Here is a 17170-nt window from a genome sequence, read left to right on the forward strand (position 1 = left end):
AGTTCATTACTCAAACTGTCTCCCCCTGACCCCCCAGAGAGCAATGGGCCTGGCCCTGAAGTAGGGTTGGGCCTGGCCCTGAAGTAGGGTTCCAGGCTGAGCCTGAAGAACCCTCCTCCCAGCTGGCCAGTGGGCACAGGGGCCAGGGAGCCATCCCGAGAAGGGTGCTGAGCAGATGCCTGCCCCAGGGATGGGCGCTGGCAGCCCTGCTCCCCCAGCTGTCACACTGCCAGCACCAGGAGGACGCGCCGTGCCCCCAGAAGCTCCGCGAGCCCTCGCCCAGCCCCGTGCTGCAACCCCGTCAGCCCAGGCCTGGCTCCAAGGAGCTCACCCTTGCGGGAAGCGGGGAGGGAGACCAACTCCCTCCCTGGGCCAGGAGCCTCACACATACTTTGCAACTTGTCCCAACGGCTCTGCTGTGATTATGGCCAATAGCAGTGATTAGGTCCACTAATGCTGGATCTTCTTCTCCCCTTTGACTGGTGAAGAAACTGAGGCTCAGGCTGGTTAAGGAACTGGCCCAAGGTCAGACACCGAGAAAGTGGTGGAACTAGGACTTGAACTCATGCCCACCTGACCCCAGCCCCTGCTCTCTCCAGTCCTGCCCTTTCTGTATTGGGGAGCACTCAGCACTCTCTCCCAGCAGAGCTTATCCTCACAGCCTAAAACCTTCCCCCTCTGAGGGAGGAAGCAGGAGGTCCAGACAAAGGAAATGTGGAGAGAGAACAGAAGCAAAGGGATCTAATGGGCATGATCCCTGGAGGCCTCCTGGTGGGACTTGGTGGGCCGAACCTGAGCTGGCAGGTACCTGGGCAAAGGGGCAGGGCCCAGAGGTATACACAAGGAGCTCAAGCCTGGCTCCTTCCCTTGGGGCCTAGTTCCCAGCACCAAGGAGGGTCTCCACTTCTCCAGACCCCTCTCCCCTCATGGCTTCCTGGGAAGATGACAAATACAGGCTTTCCTGGCAGGTGGCCGTGGCTGCTGAGATGCTGCAGGCTCCCAGGAACACCATCTGTCCCGGCTCGGGGGAGGGCGGGGGGAGCCTCTGCCCCGCGGGGAATGCCATGACCATAAATAAATTAATAATGACTTTCTAGCGCCACCCGCTCCAACCCCCACCCCTGCCCCGCACCCAGCTCCCAGCTGCAGGGACATTCTCAGGACTTGGCCCCGTGTCCCGGCTGAACTCCTCATGCACCAGGCCCCATGTGGGCGCCTTCTTTCCCATCTCATTGGAGGGCAGCAAGAGAACGAGGGCTGGGCACGAGACACGTGTGGGCTCCACACTCTGATCTGCCCCGTGTGCTCACTGTGTGACCCCACTGTGTCTCCACTTCCCTGGCCATAAAAGGAGAATAATAGCAGTCCCTGCTTCCCAGGGAGGTTGTGAGGGTTAAACAAGGAAGTATGTCTAAAGCTTCTGGCCCAGAGGAGTCTCCTCCTTTCTCTCAGCCAGGCCAGGGCCCAAGAGTAGGCTCAGGCTGATCCTGGTGGTTGGTGCAATTTGACACACAACCCTCCTCTGTGTCAGTCTTCCCAGTCCCCAGCCCACCCTGTTGCTGCTGCTCAAGGCCCCTCTGAGCACTGCCGATGCCCATGAGGCACCCCAAAGTCATGGTCAGGGCTGCAGAGGGCATCCCTCATCTCAAAGGATATGCACTCCCTGAGCCCTCACCAGGCAACCTTTGGAGGGCAGTGGGAGACTCAGGAATGCAAAAGGCACAGTCCCCAGGCTAAGGAGCTCACAGTTCAGAGAGGAGACCTGTAGAGAAGCATAACAGAGAAACCAGGGTACTAATGACACAGACATCAGAATGTTCCATCTGACTGCCAGGGCAGGAGAGCTCGGAGGAGGGAGCAAGAGGGACAGGGAGGGCTTCCCGGAGGAGGGGAGGCTAGAGCTGAGCCCAGAAAGATATGGGAAGCTGAGGAAGAAGAGAGCGGCAGGAGTGGTTCTGGGGAGGCAGGATGGATAAAGAGGGGACTGTGGCCTGGCTGGGGCTGCAGAGGGAGCAGGAGGATGGGAAGCATGGATTTTAGAAAAGGGACAAGTTCAGGTTTGCATGTTAGGAAGAGCTTTCTGGCAGCTGCACGGAGAGAGTGGGGTGACGGAAAGCAGCCAGCCGGTGAGCCATCCAGGGGGACTGGGACAGGGGGCAGGGATGGAGAGGAGGAGAGGAATTCAGAAAACACTTAGGGCAGAGAATCAATGAATTGTTGGGTGAGGGTGGGGAGGCCTAGAAAGGGGTTTGAAATAATTCTCTTCATCTCTCCTCAGGGGGAGAGAGCCCCAGGCAGGAATAGGGCAGGGAAGGTGATCTTGGTGCAGGGCGACCCTAGGCTGGAGGGGGCGGGGCTGGGACTCAGCTCCAGCCTCCCAGTCCTCCTAGGGGTGGGGACAATGCTCAGGCTGACCCCCAGCCTGTGCCCCCACCCCTCCAAGCCCACCCAGTTCTCCCTCTCCTGAGCTCTCACCTCCAGTCCGCTGGCAATACTCCCTGGGGGCACTGGCTCCTGGGCAAGGAGGTCCCGGCTGGCTGTAGAGACAAGAAGGCCAGGAGCTGAGGCCTGCCAGGCCTTCTTCCCTTCTCCCCAGCCTGCCCAAGGGCCCTCCCCCTGCCCCCTGCCACCACCAAGCCCTCAGCAGGCCCAGGGACTCCTGTTGCCCGCGGGGGGCCTCCTCAGGGAATCTTCTCAGGGAGCCTTGCCTGATTTTGCCCCACTTTCTCCCCCCACCCCCATATCACTCCCTACTTCAGGTGGGTACCTCTGACTGGTGTATTCTCTGCCCTTTACTCTGAGAACAGAGCTGAGCTCCTTCTTTCAGCTGGGGCCTCCTCAGGAGGGGAAACAACCACATTGTTACTCCTTCTGAGGCCCCCTCCATGTCCACTTCTCTCTAGGGAACTTCACCACCCCTCTGTAAGCCTCGGTTTCCCCATCTGTAAAATGGGGTTTGCAATGTCTAGTTCACACTCTCGCTGGGCTGGGCTCCCTGCTAGGGCAGTGGTCATGATGATATGTGTGAGCCCCCAGCCCCTTCCTAGCACCCAGTCTTCTGGGCTCCTGCTGCCCCCACCCACAATCCGGGGGCCACAGTTCCTCAAAGGCTGGCTGCCACCCCAAGGAGCCACTCGCTCATTCTCCAGGAGCCTATGGCCCAGGTGGCATGGAGAAAGCCCAGCCTCTCCAAGGCGCTGCCCAGGGGCTGGCTGCCCCTCCCCACCCCCACCCCATAAGTACACCCAGCCATCGGACAGGCACAGGCGGAGGGATATTCTGAGCCTGGCTTCGTTCCAGTCAGCTGCTGGCCGCCATGCCAGCCTGGCGCGGGCGCAGGGGCTGATTTGATTTGGCAGCTTTGGAAGCGTGTGGTGGGGACGGGGAGGGGGAGAGGGATGAGACACCCATCCCTGCGAGGAAATAAACAGCCTTGGGCACTCAGCGAACTGGGGGGAGGGCAGAGTCTGGCATGGGGGTGGGGGGAGGTTCTGCATTCCCTGCCTTGTGCCCCCCTCTTCTCACCCAGGCCCTGGACACCTGCCATGACTGCTGGAATTTATGGCTCTCCTTGGGTCACCATAGGGGTGACAGTAGCTGCACCTGGTGTGCGGAGGCTTGCGGTGTGGCTGTGGCAGGGTGTCTGGGTGTCCCCGGGTCCTGTGGGCTCTCCCTGCTCAGCCAGGGTCTATAGCCCAGCCTGAGTGCCACCTAGGAAGCTTGGGTCTGTGTGTGGGGCTGTGGTCTAGATGTAGCCATCCCCCAGGGTGACTGTGGCCGCATGGCTGGGCTTTGATGGGGGACTGATGGCAGCCCAGGGTGTGACCAGGTCACCCACGTGCCTGAGTCTACTTTAGGGCCTGGTATGCCTTGGTCCCGGCCTGTTCCTTCCCTCTGTGCGATGACCTTGCTCACCCAGCCATGTCCGGCGGAGGAAATGACGAGGGCAGAGCTAAATACCTAACCCCAAGCCCGTCCCTTTGTCCACAGGCCTCAGCCTTCCTTTCCACCCAGGTCTCCAGTGGTCCACCCACTGTGCTGCCCCGGGCCAGCCCCTCCTCCTCTGACAGGAGGCAGTGCTAGCTGTGATTCTCCAAACACCTCTGGCCTCCCTACCGCTCTCTGGAGAAGCCCCTTCCCGTGCTCTTTGGCTCCCCATCACCAGCTTCCAGCATGGGAAGGTAGGCATTCATAGTTCCTCTGTAATCCCACCCTGCCTCAGTGTTTGCCACCCTCCTGCCCACCCCACAGGCAGGCCAGTCCGGCTCACCCGCCCTGGGGTTCTGCAGCACCCATCACAAAGCTGCTGGGCTGCTGGGGACCTGGGCTCCACAGCCTCCACTTAGAGAACTGCTGAGTGCGGTCAGGACTCTGACCCTCTGACCTCTACACTGAGAGGTCAAGGCCAGGACCCTTGTGGTCCCACAAGCCAGGGCTGTGCCCCAGACACCAGCCAGGAGGTTAGGGGAGGGTGGAGCCTGCTTTGGGGAAGACATAATGTCTCATCTGTCACCGCCTCCCCATTGTCCCACTGTCCTCTGGGGACCTCAGGGCTCTCCCCACCCCAGCCACAGGAAGCCGAGCCCCTCCTAGAGACAGAAGGAAGGGACACTGAAGGAAGGGCTTTAGGGCTAGGAGGAGACTCACCCATGATCTGTCACAGGGGAGAAACCTAGAATTACAGAACCCAGTTATCACAAAGAGGCTAGTGAGAGGGAGACAGTCGCAGAGAAGTCCTGGAGGGCTTCTGAGCGGAGGTGTGTGGTACCTCGCGAGAAGAGAACACCAGGTTCCAGGACAGTCTCCTAACTATGAGACACAGGTTTCCACCTGGTCTGTGTCCCAAGGGCAGGGTCTGCCCAAGGTAGGTGTCAGCTAGGCAGCTGGCACAGTGGCAGACAAGAGAGTAATCTGGGCCAAGAAGGGGGAGGACAGCTCAGGGCTGAAGAGAGAAGCTGCCAGCTGATCATAACCTCAGGACTCATCGTAGCTGCCTGAAACAGAGGCCAGTGTGCTTCTGTGATATGGGCCCAGCCACAGTCTGCTGTGCCCGTGTGGCAGGACCTTCCCCACTCTGAGCTACTTTCCTCATCTGGAGAATGAAAGCATGGGATCTGATGATCTCCTGGGGCTCATCCAAGCCTAACAATCTTTGGAAAGAGATTGACACATACAGCCAGCCAGATGGGGAGACTTGCGGGGTGAAAGGCTGAGTGAAGGGACAGGAGAACCAGGAGGCTCCTTGTGGATCGGGCAGCTGGGGACCCTATCCTCGGACCAAGACAAGAGGTGGTGGACAATGGACACTTGGGGATAGCAGGGAGCCACTGTCATCACCTTACTTGCCTTCTGGCCTGTGGGAGGAGAAAGATGGAGGAGTGACAGATAAGGGCTCTGCCCCCTAACAGGTGTCCTGCCTCAGCTCCTGTTCCCGAGATGTTCCAGGGGAAAGGCAGAAGCTGCAGACAAAGGGGAGCACCCAGGATGGGGAGTCGGGAAGCTGGGGTTCAGACCCTGCTATGCTGTGTGAGCTGGGCCAGCTCCTGACCTCCCTCACCTGATCTGATCACCAGGCTGAGACTCAGGCAGCTGGTCCCAGGCTTCTGAGGAACCCAGCTGGAATGAGCTCTCCAGAGGCCAAAGATCCTTCTCTCCTGCCTCCAGGGCTCCCCACCCCCACCAACCCTGGTGTAAGTGCTGAGACACGTGCGTAACCCAAGCAAGCCGGTGGGCAAATGGCCTGGCCTCCTGCCGGCCGGGCCCTGGGCCTGGGTCCCAGGGGAGCACCCACTGGTCATCCATTCTCCAGGCCCCCTGGCCTGGGACCTCCCTTCCTCAAGCCCTTCCCACAGCCACCTCCAGGGCAGAAGAAGGGTCCTCCCTCCAGAGTTGCCAGTGGGTCCCTGGCCAGCGCCCACCCGCCTCCTCTGGCTGCCCTGGCCTCTGCCCTAGTCGGAGGCCCTTTGTGCTCGGGGCCCTCACAAACAGGGGTTCGTGCATTTCCACGTCCGTGTCCAGGAAGTGTTCATGTCCTGTTTTCCCCCTCAGGCCGGGGCTGGCCAGGCAGGGGGGGTAGGCGGTGAGCAGGCCTCTTTCCTCTGCTGTCTGTGGACACTTCTGCCCAGAGACTTTAGGGGCTGGGAGGAAAGGGCACTCCTCTCCCTGCCATGGTCTGAAATAGCTGAAGAACGGAGGCAGGGGGATGAAGGAAATGACCCCTTCTCTTGCAAGCTTAGGGAGCAGCGGCTCTCACACGTGCACAGGTGTGGCTTCTATTGTGGTGGGAGAATCCCCCCTGGTCCTGTCACCCGTCACCCATGCCCCAGGCGGAGAAGGTCTCCTTCCCCCAGCACCGGGCTGGGCCCCTCCTCTCCTCCCCCACTCCCCAGGGGCGGGGCCACCCTCCATCCTGAGCTCTCTCCATTGCTTCTCGTTATGTTTTTAATAACCTAATGTCAACATTAACGAGGCAGGTGGCTGCAGCTCTTCCCAGCAGCCCCATTTAGAATCATTGAATCATCAAATCATCAAATCCTAGAATCCTGGATTCACAGAATGCCCGCCTATCCGGCTCCTGGAGTCTCAGCAACTTCAGTCCCAGAATGTCGGAATCACACAACCACGCTTCCACACAGCTCGGCTGGAAGCTAAGCACCAGGGAAGGCTAGAAACCCACAGAGCACCAACGCCGGGTCCTTAGAGTCATGCACACCCAGAGCCAGAGCTCATGCACGCCGTGGTGGAAAAGGCCCCTACTTCCTCCTTTCCCAGGTGAGAAAATGCAGCCCAGAAAATGGTGCAAGATGAGCAGAGTGTGAGCCAAGCAATGCCCACCCCAAGACTGCAAGATGGGACCATAACATCGGGGGGTTCCCGAAACGGCGTCACATTTACAGTAGGACACCGTGTTCACGCTGGAGTGGCGCTGCTCTTTCATTTTTGCTCCCTTCCCCTCATGCCCCCTCCCGGCTCTCCCCAAGTCTCCCTGTGCCCCCACCCCACCCCACTGGGCACTGTAGCCGATACCCCATCTCCTGGCACCCTTCCCTCCTACATGGCCCCTCAATAAACACAACCACAGATGGGAGATTTCAAGGGCTAACTCCCTGGTGGGGGTGCAGACAGGAAAAGCAAAATGCCTGTCACCTGAAGCCACCAGAAAGAGGGCGGGCTCCCTGCAGGCGGGACCCTGAACTCAAGTCTGGAAGGTCCTGGAGCCGCTGTGGGGGTCAGTCACACCTGAGGCAGCGGCTTCCGGGGAGTTGTGTCCAAAGTGGAGGGAAGCGACTGAGGCTTACAATTGATACTAGAATCATCGGTTAGGTTTAGCATTTTCATAAATTTACATTTTAACTCGTTTTGGAATGTACTCACACATTTTGGATTTGAATTTTATTAAATATTACGTTTCACAGATTGTTTTAATTTTTGAATTCCGAACACTCTTTGCCCAGGGCAGTTCCTGAGTCTCCACGCCTCAGGAGAGGGCACAGGAGCCGGGAGCAGGGTCCAGTTCTCCTGGTCTCTTCTTAGCCTCAAAGCTCCTGACCTGGGACACCCTTCCTGAGACCTTTCAGACCTTAGAGGGCCCTGACACAGGCCCAGGCATCTGCCCTCATGCCCTGTCTTCTCTCGAGAGCTGGCCTAGACACCCTGGGCAGCGTTTCCTCTCTTTCTCTCTGTACCTCCACAGCCGAGTGGCTCCCTCTTCCACCCTCAAGGGTCTGTCTCCTCCCCTCCATCCTCTGCCTCTTCCTGCCCCAGCCTCATTGCTCTTCTCTGGACCATACTGTGCCAGCCTCACCACTTAGGTGTGCTCTCCACCCCGTGACCCAGAGGCTTTCCTAACAAGCAGATCTGAGCAGTCCCTGCTCTCCTTTCAACTCTCCCCCCTAGTGCCCAGTTCCTTCTGGAAAAAAGTCCAAATCTCTTCACTTATAAGTCCTGCACAATTTGTCCCTGCCTACCTCACCAGTCTCGTCCCCAGCTACACACACACACACACACACACACACACACACACACACACACACCACCCTGGGCTTCAGAGCCCGGGCAGTCCAGGATCCACAGAACTGTAGAAACATACTTCTCTCCCTCTGTCACCAGCAAGCTGTCACATTTGCCATTCACTCTTTCTCTCTGTCCAGAACTTTCTCCTAGCTCATCCCTTAGCTCTCAGATTAGATATGTTTCCTCCTGGAAACTCCCCAGCTTGCCCTCCCTCCCACTCTGGGCTGAATCAGGGGTCACTGCTCTGTCCCATCATGACCCCCCAGTCTCTCCAGCATTGCCCTCCCCATACTGCCTACCACATCGGTCTTTGGGCCCCTGCCTCCACCACATTATCTGCCCACTGTCAGCCCTGGTACCTAGGTCCACCGAGGGGCCATAGGACAGATGCACTATGGCTCAGACGTGGGCCTGTGTGTGACAGAGCCTTAAAGCCCACCTTGTGCTCATCTTTATCTCCTGTCTCTGTGGGGCATTTAGTAGGTACTCACTGAATGTCCACCTGTGAAGGCCTGGCAGTACATAGTGTGTGGCCTGGATAGGCAGGCTGGGATGCTCAGAGTAAGTCAGAGTCCCCAGGTTGGGCTGGGGACTTCTGGAGGAGGCATCTGGGAGAATCCTCTAAGTGTCAGTCTTAAGATAACAATTGAGGACAGGTCATAGGAAGTCCCCAGCCCAGACACAGGACCAGCAGAGTGGGAACAAAGTCTGCAAGAGGGAGAGTTGATGGTCAGGGCCCAGGACAGGGCCACTGGCGGGCCTAGCAGTGCATTCAGAAAAGCCCTCCAAGAGAAGGACCGCTTCTGGCTGGTCTGAGGCAGGGACAAAGGTAGAGCTGAATCAAGTTGGAGAAAGTGGTAAGCCAGAGACATGGAAGAGAAAGCTCTGTCTCTTCTTGTCCATGGACCTGGAAAGGAAAAAGCTGCCCAGGGGCTGGGCAGGAGGAGCAGGGAAAGCTGGGGCAGCATGGAGATAACATGCGTGTTGACCCCAGGGGCAGGGTGGGTGTGGAGGGCGGAGGCTGGCCGGGAGCATGTCCCCAGCTGTGGCTGGGAAACGTTTCCTGTCTCCTGGCCAGGGGGGTCATTAATAATCGTTTACACGCCACAGGCAGCACGGAGGCCAGCCGGGGAGCAGCATGGTGCGGGGCTGGAGCCCAGCCCAGTGACCGGTGGAGCTGCGTTCTGGGAAATACAGAATTGCTGTGTCCTGTCACCTTACTGTGAAACCTGGGCACGTCCCCCAACCCGTCTGGTCTCTGGTAACACTGGTGAAAGGAGGGTCTAAAGAAGAGACTTGTCTGGAGTCCCCTCCCTGCTCTGGGCCTCGGTTTCTCTAGATGGCAGATGGGCTGCCAGCCCAACAGGGGGTGATGACCATCTGATGATTGATGTGGCCATCTGGACTCTGTCGAGCCCAGCTCAGGACGTGCGGGATGGGTAGACCCGGCCCAGTCTCCGAAGAGCTTGTGTTCTGATTGGGAGCCAGAGCCTACAACCATGGGGTGCACGCCCGGAGCCTCCCAGAACCACGTGCAAACGTCTGGCTGGGGAAACAGACTGGAGGGTTGTGCGCCCAGGGCCTAGGGGGCTGACAGTGTGGCTGGGATGGCAGGATGGGCTTTCTCCAGCACGGGAGGTGGGAGCCCCAGGAAACCTATTTGGGCCCTGCTGTGTCAAACTGGGCCTGCCTGGTGCATAGCAGGTGCACAGTAAATGCTGTAGCCAAGCGAACGAGTTCATCTGTTAAATGAGACCCCTGTGAAAGGAGCCTGGGATCTGGAAAGAGCCGCCTAACAAATGACGGTGACAACGGCAGTCATTCTGGCTGAACACAAGGGCGGTGGGAAGAGGTGATGTGAAAGCTTGAGAAGGCTGGAGGCCCAGGGACGGCCCTCCAAAGCCCGACAGGACTGCTTGGGAAGGATCAACTGCCCTCAAGATCCCTTTTTCCGGTTGACCCAGAATCTTCCTCAGCCCCAGGCCACACTTCTCTGCTTACTCAACACCCCCTTCCAGGCCCAGCTTAAGCCCACTCACAGCAGGGAACCTTTTGGAAGGTGATACTGAGGTGGTGCCCCAATCCCCTCTGCTGATGACTCTGGTAGTCTGGGTCTTCCAACTGTCAGGAGGCCTGGCCTTTCTTCTTCCCAAATACCTGTCAGCAGGCCACTTGCTAAGTCTTCTCCATCGCTTTCTCTGGAGGGTTTGACCTGGGTCCTCCTACTGACTGCCATCTCCTCTATCAGACTAGAGGGTACCCAAAGTGTAACCAGACTTCCTTTTTCAGATAAGGGTCTCTGTGAGGACAGATGTGAGGTCAACAAGAGGAGATAGATTAAGGCCTTCCTGGTTGACTCCCAGCCCAGGGACACTCCCTGAGGGCCACACGGAGAAGAGAAAAGGACAGGCTGGCATGCAGAAGGGAGCTCCCGGATGCTTGGCACCCCAGAGATGATGTGAGCCAGAAAGGCTACTGTGCCTCCCATTGGACGAAGACCTCACAGTTGGCAAATTCACCCAGTGCCATGCCCAGTCCAAGCTGCTTTTAAGCCAAGGAGGCACCCCTTGGGATACAACCCAGGCCCCACGGCTTGGGCCTGAACCACTGTGGCACATTGTGAGGGGGTAGTAAACACAGTGAGCCTACAACACGTGTATCCTTTCTCCGCCCTCCTCCAAAGCCCAGCCCAAAACACAACACAGACCCAAAGGAAAAGAACAAAGCTTCCCAGACCACGACATCACCCGCCGCCTGCCTGTCCAGCGCCTGCTCCACCGGAAACCCAAGACAAAGGCCTTGGTCAACGTGAAGAGGATGAAGGGCAAAGGGTAGAGGCAGCTTAGCTTGGGGTGGGCCATGACAGAACGTCACTGGGGATCTCTGGGGACCTAATTGGGAGGGAAGCAAGGACAGGATGGCAGCCAAGTCCTCCCTGCACACACACATCATTCCACAAACATTTATGGGACACCTGCTGGATTCCACACAGCCCAAACATTACATACCTCATTCCTCACCCCCACACACCTTGAGCACACACTTCCTTGCCCCCTGACGCATACTCCACAGCTCTCAACACTGCCTACCCCTCCACACACACACCACTAGCTCACCAACACCCTTCACACACCCCTCACCACACACCGCACATAAACTCACAGAGAGAAAAGATCACATAATCCACATGTCACACTGAAAAGTCACACAGCTCACACACCCACACTTCACACCACACACTCAAGCTCCCACCACGCGCATCACACACCCCACACTCACCTCCCCAACCACAGACACACACACATCCAATTAAATTCAACACACACACTATCTAGACATAGAGACACACCCTGCATAGATGACGTGCACACCTAGTGTCACACATTTGTGGACACATGCGGACCTGTGGCAGAGACAAGCCTGCCGGCACATCGCCTCCTGCTGCCCACGTGCACATGGACACACGGATACACACACACACACACACACACACACACACACACACACACACACACACTTAGCCGACCAGCCCCTGGCCTTGGACCCCTCGGTCCTAGCTGCTGCACCCTTCCCTACCCAGAGGGGCACACACGGCCATCACACAGACACATGACACTCAAACACCAGCCCCTGGGTCCAAATACATTTCCCAAGCAAGCCCAGGGTGTACCACAGTGACTCTGAGCCGCCTAGGCTGCGAACACACTCGGGCCCACACACAGCTCCCCACCCCCACTCCCCTCCACCAAGATGCCCATCGAATCCCTCCATCAGGCCCCCACAGTGGCTTTTCCTGGCTACACACAACAGCCGAGAACATACGCAACCACCCACAAACCCCCCCATGCAGGCTCACCCTACAACTCCACCCCATGGAGACAGACACACCGCATACACACATGTTCCCTGGACACACAACACTCGTGCATACAGCGTCCACTCCACACTCACAACACAGCCCTCCTAGCTGCACACGACAGGCAATGCCATACACACCATCTTCACACACACCGGAAACCCCCATGAGTCCCCCCCAAATTATCGCATTGGTGATGCCACACACAATACTTCATGACACATCACATATGATCACACACGAGGCACACCCAACACATGAAACGTGGCCCATCCTACACAAACACACATACACCCCAGACTCACCCAGCCCCGGAAACCTCCCACCACAGGTCACTGGCTCCAGATTGCAGTCTACTCCCCCACCGTTCCTCCATCCCAAGCCCCTACCTGCCCCCAATCAAGACCAGGACGGTGGGGATGGGGGGTTATAAGTTATGAACCCCAGGACTCCACACATAGTCCCCACCTACCTTAGATCCCTGGGCACCGCCCAAGGGCTGTACTCTCCATGTTTAGTCCCTTCGACCAGCGCCCACACCATGCCATGCCTGACAACATGGGGCAGGCAGAGGTCCTGGGGACACTGGCCCCATACTCTGAGTCTACCCATTCCTCACCCCAAAGCAGAGGCAGATATATGGGGAAGGGATGATCACAGGGTGAGACCCTAGAACAAAGATAGAGACCTAGAGAAATGGAGGGGGTGGGGTGATGGACAGACTGAGAGAGATGAATATGGGCAAAAGGGACCAAAAGAGAGAAACAGAGGGGTAGAGAGAGAAAATGCCCAGAAAGACTCAGAGAAGGCAGAGGAGAAACCAGAGAGTAAAGTGGGACCACCACACCAGAGAGAAACAAGAGGAGAGGGTGAGACTCCTAAAAGACTAGAGGACCTCTTACAAAGGAGGGAGGAAGGGTAGGAAAGCAGGAACCAGGTGGAAGGGGGTCCTGCAGAGAAAGACAAGCAGTAATAGAAAGAGGTGTTTGGACCCTGGGGTAGAGTCCCAGGTGAGGACTGAAGACCAGATGTTTGAGTGGGAATCTGGGTGGGGGGCACAGATGAGGCTGTGGAATAGAGGTGCAGGGGCTTGGGGTGAGGCTCCAGCTCTGACAGAGGTCTTGGTTGAGAGCTGGGGGTTCAGGTGTTCTGGGTGTACCTGGAGTCCGATATATATATCGGACTCCAGGTATATATATCTATACATCTACATAGATGTATAGATATATAGATATGTATGTATGTATGTATGGTGGGTGTTCTGGGGTTTGGGCAGGGTCATACACTCATCTGGAAGGCGGGGGGTTCCAGGTTTGAACAGAGCTCTCCGTGGGGACTGGGGTCCTACTCTGGACTAGGAGTTCAGCGCTTGGAGTGGAGTCCCAGATCCAAAAGGGGTTCAGAGTCTGGGGTAAGGTCTGGACTGTGAGCTGGAGATTCAAGGGCTCCGGGTATGGGCTGCAGTCCCAGCACAGGAGTGGAATTCAGAACTAGGGGAGGGGGCCCCACTTTGAGGAGGGTTCTGGGGCAGAGTGGACTACGGAGCTGGTGCCCGCACGCCCCTTGGAAGACCCGGCTGAGCGCTCGCCCGACACCCCGTCCTCCTCGTGCCCAGGGTTGGGGGGCCCCCTACCTGCAGGCTGTCGGCGCATGGCTGCGGCGGCGGCGGCGGCGGCTCGTCCGGCTTGAGGAAGACCTGCTGGCCCCGCCTGAGGAATTGGACAACAGCGATGAGGATGTGGTGCAGCACCAGGACCATGCTCGCAGCCGCCCGCCCGCCCGCCGGCCCGGCCGCTGCGCTCGGTCAGCGCGTCAGCTACAGCTCCGCCGGGTCCGCGCGAGGGTCCGCCCCGGCCCCGCCCCGGCCCGCCCCCTCCCCGCCCCTCGACCGCGCGGCCCCGCCTACCCTCCCGCCACCGCGCGCTGCACCTCTCCGCTCGTCCGACCTGCGGACCCCCCCAGGGCCCCCCTCACCGCCTGGCTCTCACCTCCCTTTTCTCTCCGCTCTCAAGACTCTTCCAGCTTGTCCGCTATTAGGATCCCCTACCAGGTAGCCAGCTCTCAGTTTCCGCTCGCTCCTCAGGCCTCTCGCCCCTCCTATCGCTACCTTGCCTCTCGGAGCCCCTCTCTAGTCCGATCACGTCCTCTCCCCCCACTTAAAAAGTCCTGGGGCCCGGCCAGAGCCCCAAGCCAGAGACCAGCGCAGTGACAGGAGGGGCAGAAGGCGGAGGGTAGAGTGGGAAGGGGCCGTTGACCCGATGCAGGGAGCCCCGGGCCGGCTCCTCTTCAAGTCGGGGAGAATTATAGAGGTCGCCCGGCGACGGACAGGCCTGGGGCAGTAGCCAATCTGTGAGGGGGACACGTGCGCACAGACACACGAGCGCACACACGGACAGGCGCACCATCTCGAGAACGGGGTAGCGGCCCCGGACCCCCTGCACTGGGCAGGCAGGTCTGCGTAGGCGTCCACGGAAGCCAGAGAGGGTGCGGGCGCCGGGGCCACACAGTCCACAGTTCGCCGGTGGGACCCGCGCGTCCGGAGCGCAGTTCTCCGCAGAGCGGCCTCTGTGCTCTGGAGCCTGCTGTAGCCGCGACGCTTCTGCGCCCTCTGCTGTCCTACCGCGGCAGCGCTGCCCTGCCCTGTTTGCCGTCTGCCTGGCGAGGAAGGTGGGGGGGCGGGGGGGCAGGCGGAGGGAGGAGGGGTCACCTGGGCTAGCTCCCTGCTGGACCCACCCAATTCCTAGCCTCCGCTTGCTGTGAAATCGGCTGGGGTGATAGAACGTGTCTGGACTGGAGGGTGTGCTTTGGATCACACCTGGGCTTTGTCAGCGACTTAAGCATGACCTTGGTCAGATTCCCTCCCCTTTCTGGGCCTCAGTTTTCCCATCTCTTTCATAAGACTGCCAGGATAATCAACCCCGATAAAGGTGGGAAGGCCGCCAGAGTCCCCTGACAGCCCTTGCTGTGGTCTGACCGGAATCCTTCCCACTGCACTGCAGGCCCCTTCTCGGCAACAACCCCCTTCCCCACTTGGAAGGTGACTCAGTGAGCCCCCAGCCTCCCCACCTCGTGGGGCTGATTCATCTGGGGCCTTTCTCCCTGAGGAGTGATTTCCTCCACGTTGAGTCACTGAGCCCGGTCCTGGACACAGTCCAGGCCCCTAACACAGGCTGGACCGAGCCCTTTCGGTCCCATCAGCCCAGGGGGGGCCCCTCCAAGCTGGGATTTCTCCTACCTCTGTTTGTGAGGCCCAGCTCTGAACATGCTTCTTCCTCTGCTCAGACACCTTTAAAGATTCCCTACCACAAACACCAGAAAGCCCAAATCTTCAGTCTGACATAGCAGACCCTCTGTAATTTAGCCCTGACTTATCTTCTCAGCTTTGAACCTCTTGCCGCCATTCCTTAAACTTATACTTCCTCCTGTACTCAATGGGTGACTGACTCATCCTCTAGACCCTTGCCCATGCCACCCTACCCCTGATGCCCTCCAGATCTTGTCAGCCTGCTTACCATTCAGGGACCAGAGGGCCACATCCTCCAGGAGGCCTTCCCTTAATGCTGCCTTAGTCCTCTGGGTCCCCCTTCTTGTGTCGTTCCTGGGAGCCACGTCTGGGAACGTGGGGAGGAGTACAAAGCTTTTCTGTCACTAAGTGATCCAGGCCAAGTCAATGTATTTTACTTTATCTTCAGATTGGGGCAATGTGGCCCACTTTTTAATACCCTAGAAATCGGCATGGGCTAAGGTGATGTAAAGGTTCTGGCCCAGATAAAGGCCTCCTTTCCTTTCTTGGCCTCAGTTTCCTGCTCTGGAAAGGGGGTGACCGATGTAAAGACTATGCAGAAGGACTGAGTCTGAGCCCAGTGTATAAAATGCTTGGCAAACCGTGAGCACCTGTTAGTCCTGGGCTTTAACAGCCTGGCTGGAACACAGGCGCCGAGGGGCTATCTGTTACAGCCACAGGACAGAGCTATTCGTCAGGGGAAGCCATGTCAGACCCCGCAGTCAAGTGCTGACCCTGGCTGACCCAGCACAGCCACTATCCCTTGGGCTCTCAGCTCTAGGCAGGACCTCCCAGCACTCACCTCCTAATAGGTTATTTCTTAAATCTTACTTGGCCATCTTATACTGCAGCTCAGTGGCTGGGGCCCCAGGTACATGCTCTGTGTCTCCCTCAGTCAGATTCACTCTGCATCAATCCTTCAGACTCAAGCATTCCTCCAAGGGTTTGCATCCTAACTCTGCCACAGACTTGTGGGATTCTGAGCAGGCCACTGAACCTCTCTGGACCTCATTTTACCCATCTGTGAAATGTTAATACACTAGATTTAATAAACAAACTTCCTTCTTTTGATGCTTGGCAGGATACAGAGGCTTTTTCGAAAACATCCCGCCATGTAATCCTTGAAAATCTCCATCCAGCCAGCTCCCAAGAGAGGCAGCCCAGGCTCCTTGAGATGGCAGAGTGGCAGGCCATGCCCAAGCCCTCATTGCCAGGAAGTGACTCTTCCTCCAAGGCTAGAACTCCTTCATTCCCCCCCATGGATCCCTGACTGCCAGCTCTTTATTCTGTGATTCTGTGTTGGGTTCTCACGCTGGCTCATGCCTGCGACTCCCCCACCTCAGGTACTTTTAAATGTTCCGGTGATTCTAATTTGCCGCCAGGTCTGAGAACAGAATGCTGAATGAGATACATACTGTTCCGGGCTCACCTCAGTCCCATGAAATCGAGGGACGGGCTGACCCCTATGGCCTGAGTGTTTATATCTGGAGCTGGGGGACTGTGTGTCCAAGGGGCTTTAAGATTTATTTCCAATACTTACTATGAGCCTCCCAGTTCAGTGCCTCAGGAACAATATAAGGTCAGATCTGTTATTAGCCACATTTTACAGATACAGACTCTGAGGCACAGAGAGACCAAGTAACTTGTCCACAGTCACACAGTTAGTAAGTAATGGAGCCAAAATTCAAACCTGGCCCATCTGGCTCCAATCTGTGCCCTAAATTCATGCTCCACATCTTGAAGAAAAGCATGTGAGAAAAACAGATTTTCCCACCTTTCCTTTTGCCCCCAACAATGCAGTGACTGAGGGTTCTATGCTCCCAGTCCCTGAACCCTCTGCCCGTCTCGGTCACAAGGAAGCCCGGCCCCAGGAATGCCTGCCCCAGCCCTTCTAGACCCTTCTTTTCATTGCCCCACCTTATGGGCCACTCTAACTGCCCCGTGGCCCACCTACTGAGTATTTTTAGGAAAAAGTGACTCAGCCCACAGCTTGTCAACCCGAGTACCAGGCCCCCCAG

At 57.8% G+C, this 17170-nt stretch overlaps 1 protein-coding gene across 2 annotated transcripts in view; it reads right to left on the reverse strand.

Moving 5' to 3' along the window:
* Positions 1–17170, reverse strand: part of LOC111159411 (phosphodiesterase 2A) — a 93694-nt gene that overhangs the window by 52858 nt on the left and 23666 nt on the right. The window contains exons 1-2 of one of the 2 annotated variants that reach the window (XM_022521851.1): positions 13503–13522; positions 2476–2537 (exon numbers count right to left, since the gene is read on the reverse strand). In XM_022521851.1, the coding sequence (XP_022377559.1) occupies positions 2476–2537; positions 13503–13521 (81 nt within the window). In that variant the 5' untranslated portion in view covers position 13522. Of the gene's footprint in view, positions 1–2475; positions 2538–13502; positions 13579–17170 lie in introns of those variants that run through there. The other variant, XM_022521850.1, reaches the window with a different exon arrangement.

This window comes from Enhydra lutris, unplaced genomic scaffold (assembly GCF_002288905.1).
Source record: "Enhydra lutris kenyoni isolate GAN:26980312 unplaced genomic scaffold, ASM228890v2 scaffoldscaffold68, whole genome shotgun sequence".
NCBI lineage: Eukaryota > Metazoa > Chordata > Mammalia > Carnivora > Mustelidae > Enhydra > Enhydra lutris.